General features: G+C 39.2%; 1 protein-coding gene across 17 annotated transcripts in view; it reads left to right on the forward strand.

Moving 5' to 3' along the window:
- The first annotated feature begins 3745 nt into the window (after nt 1-3745).
- LOC128694998 (constitutive coactivator of PPAR-gamma-like protein 1 homolog) overlaps nt 3746-13147 on the forward strand; it is a 224507-nt gene continuing 215105 nt past the window's right edge. For 15 of the 17 annotated variants that reach the window (XR_008407941.1, XR_008407942.2, XR_008407943.1 and 12 more), the window contains exons 1-2: nt 3746-4062; nt 9006-9347. Coding sequence is in view for 13 of the 17 variants with exons in the window: in XM_053785384.1 (XP_053641359.1) it covers nt 9140-9347 (208 nt within the window). In the remaining 4 variants the exon portion in view is untranslated. Of the gene's footprint in view, nt 4063-4093; nt 4221-5577; nt 5667-9005; nt 9348-13147 lie in introns of those variants that run through there. The other 2 variants (XM_053785385.1, XM_053785386.2) reach the window with 2 other exon arrangements.

Below are 13147 nucleotides of genomic sequence, written 5' to 3' on the forward strand. Positions count from 1 at the left end.
TACAGAAACGCATGCAACCATATGACCTGTCTTTGTAATACTCATTTGTGCTTTATTGTTATCTGTTTACAATAATGTTTTATCATTGATTTCATCATTGCTTAGTTAATCTTAAGTTAATTTTAAGCCAGTCCGTAATGCTATGCATACAAGTGACTTTGGTATGCTGCTCTTACCTGTATTTTTTTGTACCTCTGTATGTATGCTCAAAATACTAAATAAATAAATAAATAAAAAGATAGACAAACTGAAACAAAATAAGTCCCCGGGACCCGACAAGTTGTTTTCCAGGGTACTTAAAGAATACAAGATGGAACTTAATCAGCCATTAACGAACGTGTTTAATGCGCCCATCCTAATTGGTGTTGTGCCAAAAATGTGGAAGATAGCTAATGCAATTCCTATATTCAAATCAGGGGTTAAGTCCATTCCATCAAATTACCGTCCAATAAGCCTGACGTCTATAGTAGGTAAATTATCAGAATCAGTTATAGCTGATATTATTATAAGTCATCGTGAAGATCATTATTTGATTAATGAATCAGAGCATGGGTTCACGAGAGTATACCTGGAGAGAGTTCCGGGGGTCAACGACCCCGCCGCCCGGTCTGTGACCAGGTCTCATGGTGTATTAGAGCCTGCTCAGCCAGGCTGTTACTGCTGGCTGCACGCAATCCAACGTACGAACCACAGCCCGGCTGGTCAGGTACCGACTTTAGGTGCTTGTCCAGTGACAGCTTAAAAACAGCCAGGGGTCTATTGGTAATCCTCCTTATGTATGTTGGGAGGGAGTTGAATAGTCTTGGGCCCCTGACATTCATTGTGTTGTCTCTTGACGTGCTAGTGGCACCCCTGCTTTTCATTGGGGGGATGTTGCATCGACTGCAGAGTCTTTTACTTTCATAAGGAATGATTTTCGTGTACAAGTTTGGTACTAATCCCTCTAGGATTTTAGAAGTGTATATAGTCATGTATCTCTCCCGCCTGCGTTCTAGGGAGTACGGGTTTAGGAACTTCAAGCGTTCCCATTAAGCTGAGGTGTTTCATCTCAGTTATGCGCGCCGTGAAGGTTCTCTGTAAATTTTCTAGGCTAGCAATTTCACCTGCCTTGAAAGGTGCTGTTAGTGTGCAGCAATATTCCAGCCTAGATAGAACAAGCGACCTGAAGAGTGTCATCATGGGCTTGGCATCCCTGGTTTTGAAGGTTCTCATTATCTATCCCGTCATTTTTCTAGCAGATTTGATTGATACAATGTTATGGTCCTTGAAGGTGAGATTTTCTGTCATAATTACACCCAGGTCGGAGGATCTCACCTTCAAGGACCATAACATTGTATCAATCGCATCTGCTAGAAAAATGACAGGATGGATAATGAGAACCTTCAAAACTAGGGAGGCCAAGCCCATGATGACACTCTTCAGGTCACTTGTTCTATCTAGGCTGGAATATTGCTGCACTCTAACAGCACCTTTCAAGGCAGGTGAAATTGCTGACCTAGAAAATGTACAGAGAACTTTCACGGCGCGCATAACGGAGATAAAACACCTCAATTACTGGGAGCGCTTGAGGTTCCTAAACCTGTATTCCCTGGAATGCAGGCGGGAGAGATACATGATTATATACACCTGGAAAATCCTAGAGGGACTAGTACCGAACTTGCACACGAAAATCACTCACTACGAAAGCAAAAGACTTGGCAGACGATGTAACATCCCCCCAATGAAAAGCAGGGGTGTCACTAGCACGTTAAGAGACCATACAATAAGTGTCAGGGGCCCGAGACTGTTCAACTGCCTCCCAGCACACATAAGGGGGATTACCAACAGACCCCTGGCAGTCTTCAAGCTGGCACTGGACAAGCACCTAAAGTCGGTTCCTGACCAGCCGGGCTGTGGCTCGTACGTTGGTTTGCGTGCAGCCAGCAGTAACAGCCTGGTTGATCAGGCTCTGATCCACCAGGAGGCCTGGTCACAGACCGGGCCGCGGGGGCGTTGACCCCCGGAACTCTCTCCAGGTAAACTCCAGGTCTTGAACATTAGTTTTTCGCTCTGTTGTGAGTTTGGAATTTATTTTATGCTCCGATGAAGTTTTAATTTCCTCACGTTTTCCATATCGGAGTAATTGAAATTTCTCATCATTGAACTTCATTTTGTTTTCTGCAGCCCATTTAAAGGTTTGGTTGATGTCCGCCTGGAGTCTTGCAGTGTCTTCAGTGGAGGACAATGTCACGCAGATTCGGGTGTCATCTGCAAAGGAAGACATGAGAGGTCGTTCCTGCCTGACAAATTTACTGGCATTCTTCAATAAAACATTTGAGGCAGTAGACAGTGATAAAGCATATGATATTGTTTATTTGGATTTCAGTAAGGCCTTCGAAAGAGTTCCTCACACACAAAAAAAAAGACTCTTAAGAAAAGTGGCAGCTCATGGTATAAGAGGAAAAGTTCTAGCATGGATAGAAGCATGGCTTACCAACAGAAAGCAGAATTTCCATTAATGGGGTTAAATCTGAATGGGGATTAGTAACTAGTGGCGTTCCACAAGGGTCAATTTTAGGCCCTCTGTTGTTTATAATTTACATTAATGACCTAGATGAAGGAATTACAAGCGATTATTTTTTGTCAGTCTTTACACAAGAAAACGTAAATGAGATTCTAGAAATTAACAATTATTCAGTTCCTGAAGAATTCAAATTAACTAATATTACTGTCACGAGAGACATGTTATCAAACAGACAGATAAAGTGAAACAAATTAAGTCGCAGGGACCCGACGAGTTGTTTTCCAGGGTACTGAATGCAAGATGGAACTTAATCAGCCATTCAGGAGCGTGTTTAATGCGTTCATCTTAACTGGTGTTGTGCCAGAGATGTGGAAGATAGTTAATGTAGTTCTTATATTCAAATAAGGGGATAAGTCGATTCCTTCAAATTAACGTCCAATCAGCCTGATAAAGCCCACTGTGTGGGCGAAACGTTGTCAATAAAGAATCACATTACACGGCTTATGTGTCTATTTTTCCACTAATGACTAATAAGTAAAAGTACACATAACGTTTTAAAATTATATACTAAAAACTAGATACTAATACAAAACGCGTTTGGTATGATTTTTACGAGTTTATTAATTTTGAAATGGAACATATGTTTAACTTTGTAAGTAGAAAAAAAAAGAGGGAGGGGAGGTAGCCTAGTTTTCTTACTCTCTTTATTACCTGGTTAGTAACCAAGGTGTTTTATATTACTTATGTTTTAAATTACTCATGATGTAGATTTATTTGATGTTCATATCGTAGCAAGTTTGAAAGATTCTGAAGCATGTTATAAAGACCTTATTTTGAAGTAATATTTTAAACATCCTATTATAATAATAATTTACATCTTACCCATAGTGCACAAACTTTATTGATCGCATTTTTTCTGATATTTATGGAAGCGGGTTTTATAGTATTCCGCGAATATTATGCGTTTTACAGTAGTGCTGTATTTATCATAAAAAATTTTTTTCATAAAATTATGCCCAAAGAGCACAGTATTCATGGGAAATATTTATGCAGGGTCCCAAAAATAATATTTTTTTACTTCGTGATACAATGAAAATAAGTCACTTTATCTGGATTTTCTTGGTTATCCTAGGTAATTTACACCATGTATGATAATTGTACCTATGTGTACCTGTGCTTAAATAAACTTACATACTTAATTTATTTATTTGTTTATTTAAATTTTGGCGGGTTGTGGTGGCGCCATCTGGAGCGAGGTGTGGCCTGACGTCAGCCAGCCTCACTAATACACAATCACCAATTGTCAATAAACTCGGGCCATTTTGACCGAAATTTTGAATTTGTCAGGGTAGAAGGATGTGTGAGGTTGCACCTTAGCAGTGCAGGTAGGTGAGTGGAGCTGTCAGTGCGGCCCAAGAGGGAAAGAAGTGGGTGGAATCGACCCGCTTAGGTGGTGCTGTGGCCGCCTGCGCCAACACCAGCAGAAACAGCAGCAGCAGCAGGAGGAGGAACAGCTGTGCTGGAAGCTGAGTAAGCCAGACCCCGGGACCCACGCCCAGGTAAACTCCTTGTTCTAACCCCTTCAGCTGGGGGGGTAGTGGTTGGGAAGTGTTGGAGACGTGTGTTGAGAGGTGGTGGTGGTGTGCACCAAGCTGATGCCCTACACCCGGCTGGTGACTCTCCTGCTGTACCTACTATCCCATGGATGCACCACACTGTAAATAAGCCATATTATCAGGCTCTTTTGGGTCATCTTAGGTTAATAACCTTTCGAGGTCAAATAACCTTAACGGAAATTAATTTACTTTTTTTTTGTCTTCCCTAAAGGTTGGGTGATGTGATGCTGATTAGCGAGTAAATTGATTTAGGTACAGTTATACATAATTACAATTATCAAACCTAGTAACGTGTGTAAATTACCTAAGGTAACCCCTCAAACAAAGTCAAGTGATATTTCTATTGGGATGCGTTAGTTCTAGTCCCCTTCATCTTAACAAACCAGACTGCCTCTCATTAAGCAAGTTTATTTATAACAGGTACACTTAAGAACAATGATCATACTTAGAGTAAGTACCTAAGATAACCCTAAGAAAGTCAGATAGTGACTTATTTCCATTAGGGTCCTTGTAATATTTTATTATTTAAATTTTACAAAGTTAAAACAGCTGAGTTTATCTTCAGGCATTGTAGGACTCTTACGACTAGTACTTCCCCATTCATGTACAGTAATTATGTGAATTAATTTGATAGTTTCCCTTGAATGCTACTACATTTAGAATATAATAAATTTGCACCTTAACATTTTTGCAAGCTGGTTTCAGGTACTTCATAATTTTTTCTCTTATGCAATGCTCCTTAGTTCAAGACTTCCTGAGGTTACAAAATACTATCTTTATTTGGAATCACTAACAATGTGACTAGCCATCCAGGCCTGCAGTTACCCAACAGGATTGAGCCTCTGCCACTCATGTGCCTGAATGACCCACATGAGTTTAGTACTTTATGAAAGCCACAGCATAAGATTTTATTTGTATTATTAACCCTTAGGTGTTGTAACCCAGGATAACCCAAGAAAGTCGGTGTGGCTTGGTTGCATTGGGGTGCGGGAAGCCACCCACAACAGTGTTAAACATGCACACACTGCTAGGCGAATACCAAATAATCCCTATTCGTTTATTGTTTCCTAATCACTATAATAATTCATGGGTAGGTAGTGAGTTTACCTGCTGGGATTTCACCTTAAATATAATTTGTGTAAATTTTTAGCTATAGTTGCTGACTACTGCTTTGCAGAACTCAGATATTAGTTTACCATTTATAGGACGTACATTCTATGTATACCTAGGAATAAGTAAGTATTTCTTGTACAAATTGTTATTTTGGGAGATACTAGCAAAAACAGTACATTTATGTTGGCTTCTCAGCATGTCTGATTTAATCAGTTGTTGGTATTCTTGTCACTTACCTGTTCATATGCAAACAAGATGCACCAGTACTGATGGCAGAGTAAGGTTAAGTTATTTTAGTTTAGGTTCAGTTAGTTTTGTTACATTAGATTACATTTTTCATTGCAGTACAGTAGGACCCCCATATCTGCAAGGGATATGTTCCAAGGACCTGGCATGGATACCTATTATAAAGTTTCATTAATAAATTGTGCACAGTAAGTGGAGAATTATCACTTTTTCATTGATGGGAAGCACTTCCTGTTTTTTCTTAGGCTTTCAAGAACTGCTAGCTTCTCTACTTTTGCACTTTGGAGCCATTATTATGCAAAATTAAGAGGTATTTTTGGACCACAGTGAACCGTGGATAACTGAAACCACGGATACTGCATCAGTGGATGTTTTAACTGTAAAAGTCTCAATACTGTACCATTCAAACTATAAGTAATGGTTGAAATCTGCTGAGGAGCAGTTTACCAAATTTTCTGTGAAGTGGGTTGTGCAATGGAGTTATTATACAGTGGAACCTCAAATATTGAACTTAATCCATTCCAGGAGTTAGTTCTAAATTCAAAAAGTCTGAAAAGCGAAGCAATATTTCCCATAAGCAATAATGGAAATACAGTGGAACCTCAAATATCGAACTGCTCTCAACTCAACCAATTATGTAAGTGTATTTTTGTAAGTGCTTTTATAAGTGTATTTTTGATGGTCTGAAATGAACTAATCTAATTTACATTATTTTTGATGGGAATAAATTAGTTCGGTAACGGCACTCGAACAGCCGTCTGGAAAGAAGAAAGTTCGATATTTGAGGTTCCACTGTACAATTAATCCGTTCCAGAAACCCAAAAATATTCACAAAAAAAAATACATTTTGTAGAGATTAATTATAGTTATACATACACACAACAAATATAGTGTTCAATTATGTATTAATAAATGTAAATAAACATATAAAATAACATTTTTACTTACCTTTACTGAAGATTGGCGATGGCATCTGGAAGATAGGGAGGAGGAGAGAGGGAGTTGGGGTTAGTGTTTGGAAGGGGACTCCCCCTCCATGAGGACGTCAGGTATCAAAGCCCTCTCTGGGGTTACTTCCCTTCTCTGTATTTTAATACCACTAGGACCAGCTTGAGAGTCACTGGACCCCTGTCTCACAAAATAACTATCTACAGTCCTCTGTTTCTGTCTCACAAAATAATTGTCTACAGTCCTCTGTTTCTGTCTCACAAACTGTCCACAGTCCTCTGTACATCCTGGCAAGCTCAACAAGTCTCACACCACTCTCATACTTCTGTATTTCCTTCTTCACATCTATTGTGTTTCTCACTTTATTTACCACAGGGATACTACTAACAAGTTTCTTTGGGCCCGTGGTAGCTTATTTCACAGTCCCACAAGCACTAAACACAATGAAGTACATGTAATCGTAAAATGTTTGAATGAGAGCGAAGATTAGTGTTCACTCAAGCATCAACAAAACCAGACTGGCTCACGGTGCCTGTGTGGGGACGCAGATAGAGCAGGCTGCTGGACAGGTCCAGTACCCGGCAGTTCGAAAATAGGGGCGAGTCCGATAATAGGGACAAAGTTGGTTCGAAAAAAGCGTTCGATTTTCGAAAAGTTCGATAAGTGATACGTTCGAAATTTGAGGTTTCACTGTATAAAGAATGAAAAAGTTATCCATGGCTGGATAACCTGTACTTAGAAGAAGAAACGCCATAAATTTCCTCTTCTCAGTGTGGATTATTTGTGAGACATGTTTTAGGCCTATGAAAATAAACTATTTTGTGGTCAAGAATCTCAACATAATGTAAACCAAACCTAGCAAAGTCTAGAAGTAATTCTGTCTAGGTTAGGTTGGGTTACATCTGAGTAGGTTTTGTTACTAAAAAAGTAGTTTTTATCCCATTTATGGAAAATGTAACTTCATTGTCTCCATTATGCAACCCACCTGACCCTGGAGAATTTATAGTCAGTAACCGAGCAGCTAAACTCAATATTGATCAGTTTATGAAGTGAATTTACTGTAATAAGTTGAAGATTTATGTAAACATCATTTCAACAGTTTTTAACTGAAAAAGCTGGGTCAGCAAAAGTGAGGAGTATTGAGTGGTTGATCAGAGCAGCATAACTTCATCAAAAATGACATTTTATTAAGTCAGACATTGAGAACCAACTCTGAATATGTTCTATTTTTTTTTATTAACACATCGGCTGATTCTCACCAAGGCAGGGTGGGAATTGGCTGATGTGTAAGTGTGTAGTCTAAAGCACCCTTCTTGCTTTACACTACAGTTATAAAACCACAACATTAACACCCCTCCTTCAGAGTGCAGACACTGTACTTCCCATCTCCAGGACTCAAGTCCGGCCTGCTGGTTTCTTCCTGAATCCCTTCATATATGTTACTTTCCTCACACTCCAACAGCATGTCAAGTATTAAAAACCATTTGTCTCTATTCACTCCTATCAAATACGGTCATGCATGCTTGCTGGAAGTCCAAGCCCCTCGCACACAAAAACCTCCTTTACCCCCTCACTCCAACCTTTCCTAGGCCGACCCCTACCTTACCTTCCCTCCACTACAGATTTATTCACTCTTGAAGTCATTCTGTTTTGTTCCATTCTCTCTACATGTCCAAACCACCTCAACAACCCCTCCTCAGCCCTCTGGGTAATAGTTTTGGTAATCCCACGCCTTCTCCTAATTTCCAAACTACGAATTCTCTGCATTATATGTTAACATAGAGAATTCAGGTATTAGTATGTGTGTGATGACATATTCACTGTGGAGAGGCTCACTTTTTAGTTTGTAGTTTTATATTTTGCTATAATATGTTTAGTGAGCCTGTAAGCATCAAACTAACACTACACGAGTCGTATCATAGTACTGTACTGTGGTACTGTATTAATGAGCTGCTATTGGGAATTTTATCTAAACACTATAAGATAATATTTCATTGGATTCTTAACCCCTGAGAGTTAGCCACCCAGGATAACCCAAGAAAGGCAGTGCATCATCAAGGGATTTGTCATATTTCCATTGGGGTCCTCAATCTTGTCCCCCAGGATGCAATGCACACCAGTTGACTAACACCCAGGTACCTACTTGCTTGTTAAGTGAATGGGACAACAGGTTGATGACCCTGCATGACCTTTATGAATTTAGTACTTCCTCATAAAAATGGTATTAATTGACGTTCTGTTGGAGTGTAAGCAAGGTAATGTTTATGAAGGGATTCAGGGAAATTGGCAGGCTGGACTTGAGTCCTGGAGATGGGAAGTATAACTGTAGTGTAGGCATGCCTCTGGCAAGACAGTGATGGAGTGAATGATGGTGAAAGTTTTTATTTTTCAGTGGGAGATGGCTGATGTGTTAATAAAAAAATAGTCATAAAAGCCATGGTAAAATGTAACTATTGTAACAGAATTTGTTTGTGCTATATTTCAGAAATGAAGGATTCTGTATTATTATATGTATTTTTGTATTAATGCATATAAGAATAAAATCACATGTATTTTACAGAGTTTTTGTTGTTTTTCAGGTGTTGCTGCCAAGAACATGAGGACTTAATAAAAAAAAATCATGTGAGGGGGAATAAATCAGAACCATATCAGTTTAAAATTAAAATTTTTTTAAGGCAGTTCATCCACAACAAAATTTTTTAAACATTTTAAAATGGTTATTCAAGACCTACAAAGATTTTTAGAGTCGCAAGTACCAGGTGCGTGTGTCCCCGTGGATCTCCTGAAAATTGCAAAGAGTGTTGGGATACGACGTGGTAATCAGCGCAATGCTCCAAGAGGTGGATATGGTCACACACCACTCACTCTTGTGGTGGATGGGGAATATTGTCTTGACAGGCTGTATGGAGGGTTCTTCTCAGGTATGTATTGTTACCAAAATGAATCAAATTTTTATTAGTTTTAGTTGATGTTGTTTTGGGAGAATTTATCGAGGATAACATTAGCTAGTTCATTGAACAGTAATGATATATATATTCATTAAGATTGTCCTTATGGAAAATTTTACTTCTGGCCATCAAAAATTTGTAGAGCTATACTGTTACATATTACTGTCTCTAATATGTAACGGTTAACCCTTTCACTATCTCCTACATAGACCTATATCATTGATACCTGTGTCACTCAAGTAGTTCTGTCTTGTACATGAATGGTATACAATGCCAACAAGATGAAAATTAGACACGTGCTATATCTGGGTATCCTTATTGTAGATGTTTTGCCATCCAGTGGATTTATCAATACAAATTCAAGGACATAATTGGAAGACAGTAGAACTGTATACAAAAGTTGAGGTAGTTAATCCCTCACCCTTGGAGTTAGTGTGAAGAGCACTGTAGTCCTGAAGAATCTGGAGCATGGGTAAGAAGGCTGGTGCTTATATTCTGGCGTCAGGTAGTAAGTGATGGGTAGCAGATGAAGACATTGTCACTTGTAGGTGGGATACCCCAGTGGAAGCAGGTCATGCCCAAGGGATGGGTTAGTAGTAATGAAGAAGGTTTTGGAGATGTCCTGGGGAATCCTGCCTACCAGTGATAATGTCTTCATCTGCTACCCATCCCTAACCACCTGATACCAATATATAAGCACCAGCCTTCTTGCCTGTGCTTCAGATTCTTCACGACTACGGTGCTCTTCACACCAACTCCAAGGCTGAGGAACTGATTACCTTATCTTTTGTATATAGTTCTACTGTCTTCCAATTATGTCCTTGAATTTGTATTAACCCCTTGAGGGTCTGTGCCATAGATCTACGGCTTTACGTTGAGGGTCCAAACCATAGATCTGTGTCATGAGCTCAGTTCACTCTGATAAGGTGTAAGTGGTAAATTTTGGCCTTGATATGAGAGAATACATTTATGTGATGTGTGTGCACCACATAAAACAAATCCTGCATCACATAGTGCATAATGAGAGAAAAAAAACAGACCGTAATTTTCGATTAAAACAGCGACTTTGCAGTGTTTTTTGTATGTTTTTTATAGTTGTATTTGTGATTTCTTGGTCTCATTTGATAGAATGGAAGACATATTACAGAAATAGGGATGATTTTGATTGGTTTTAGTACTGGAAATGGCTTGAAACTGAGCTCAAAGTAGCAGAAATGTTAAATTTTTGCCAGTATTCAAGAGTAAACAAATGACCTCACATGTCTAATATACGCCTGCTGGTGGCTCTAATACATGTTCACAAATGTGCTGATATTATTTATACAATTATTACAATATTGCAATATAGGTAGTAGGTTGGTAGACAGCAACCACCCAGGGAAGTACTACTGTCCTGCCAGATGACTGTGAAACAAAAACCTGTAATTGTTTTGCATGATGGTAGGATTGCTGGTTTCTTTTTCTGTCTCATAAACACGCTAGATAACAGGGATATCTTGCTACTCCTACTTACACTTTGGTCACACTTCACAGACACGCACATGCATATATATATATACATACATCTAGGTTTTTCTCCTTTTTCTAAATAGCTCTTGTTCTTTTTTATTTCTTCTATTGTCCATGGGGAAGTGGAAAAGAATCTTTCCTCCGTAAGCCATGCGTGTCGTATGAGGCGACTAAAATGCCGGGAGCAATGGGCTAGTAACCCCTTCTCCTGTATACAATTACTAAAAAAGAGAAGAAGAAAAACTTTATAAAACTGGGTTGCTTAAATGTGCGTGGATGTAGTGCGGATGACAAGAAACAGATGATTGCTGATGTTATGAATGAAAAGAAGTTGGATGTCCTGGCCCTAAGCGAAACAAAGCTGAAGGGGGTAGGAGAGTTTCAGTGGGGGGAAATAAATGGGATTAAATCTGGAGTATCTGAGAGAGTTAGAGCAAAGGAAGGGGTAGCAGTAATGTTAAATGATCAGTTATGGAAGGAGAAAAGAGAATATGAATGTGTAAATTCAAGAATTATGTGGATTAAAGTAAAGGTTGGATGCGAGAAGTGGGTCATAATAAGCGTGTATGCACCTGGAGAAGAGAGGAATGCAGAGGAGAGAGAGAGATTTTGGGAGATGTTAAGTGAATGTATAGGAGCCTTGAACCAAGTGAGAGAGTAATTGTGGTAGGGGACTTGAATGCTAAAGTAGGAGAAACTTTTAGAGAGGGTGTGGTAGGTAAGTTTGGGGTGCCAGGTGTAAATGATAATGGGAGCCCTTTGATTGAACTTTGTATAGAAAGGGGTTTAGTTATAGGTAATACATATTTTAAGAAAAAGAGGATAAATAAGTATACACGATATGATGTAGGGCGAAATGACAGTAGTTTGTTGGATTATGTATTGGTAGATAAAAGACTGTTGAGTAGACTTCAGGATGTACATGTTTATAGAGGGGCCACAGATATATCAGATCACTTTCTAGTTGTAGCTACACTGAGAGTAAAAGGTAGATGGGATACAAGGAGAATAGAAGCATCAGGGAAGAGAGAGGTGAAGGTTTATAAACTAAAAGAGGAGGCAGTTAGGGTAAGATATAAACAGCTATTGGAGGATAGATGGGCTAATGAGAGCATAGGCAATGGGGTCGAAGAGGTATGGGGTAGGTTTAAAAATGTAGTGTTAGAGTGTTCAGCAGAAGTTTGTGGTTACAGGAAAGTGGGTGCAGGAGGGAAGAGGAGCGATTGGTGGAATGATGATGTAAAGAGAGTAGTAAGGGAGAAAAAGTTAGCATATGAGAAGTTTTTACAAAGTAGAAGTGATGCAAGGAGGGAAGAGTATATGGAGAAAAAGAGAGAGGTTAAGAGAGTGGTGAAGCAATGTAAAAAGAGAGCAAATGAGAGAGTGGGTGAGATGTTATCAACAAATTTTGTTGAAAATAAGAAAAAGTTTTGGAGTGAGATTAACAAGTTAAGAAAGCCTAGAGAACAAATGGATTTGTCAGTTAAAAATAGGAGAGGAGAGTTATTAAATGGAGAGTTAGAGGTATTGGGAAGATGGAAGGAATATTTTGAGGAATTGTTAAATGTTGATGAAGATAGGGAAGCTGTGATTTCGTGTATAGGGCAAGGAGGAATAACATCTTGTAGGAGTGAGGAAGAGCCAGTTGTGAGTGTGGGGGAAGTTCGTGAGGCAGTAGGTAAAATGAAAGGGGGTAAGGCAGCCGGGATTGATGGGATAAAGATAGAAATGTTAAAAGCAGGTGGGGATATAGTTTTGGAGTGGTTGGTGCAATTGTTTAATAAATGTATGGAAGAGGGTAAGGTACCTAGGGATTGGCAGAGAGCATGCATAGTTCCTTTGTATAAAGGCAAAGGGGAAAAAAGAGAGTGCAAAAATTATAGGGGGATAAGTCTGTTGAGTGTACCTGGTAAAGTGTATGGTAGAGTTATAATTGAAAGAATTAAGAGTAAGACGGAGAATAGGATAGCAGATGAACAAGGAGGCTTTAGGAAAGGTAGGGGGTGTGTGGACCAGGTGTTTACAGTGAAACATATAAGTGAACAGTATTTAGATAAGGCTAAAGAGGTCTTTGTGGCATTTATGGATTTGGAAAAGGCGTATGACAGGGTGGATAGGGGGGCAATGTGGCAGATGTTGCAAGTGTATGGTGTAGGAGGTAGGTTACTGAAAGCAGTGAAGAGTTTTTACGAGGATAGTGAGGCTCAAGTTAGAGTATGTAGGAAAGAGGGAAATTTTTTCCCAGTAAAAGTAGGCCTTAGACA

Source organism: Cherax quadricarinatus, chromosome 35 (assembly GCF_038502225.1).
Source record: "Cherax quadricarinatus isolate ZL_2023a chromosome 35, ASM3850222v1, whole genome shotgun sequence".
NCBI lineage: Eukaryota > Metazoa > Arthropoda > Malacostraca > Decapoda > Parastacidae > Cherax > Cherax quadricarinatus.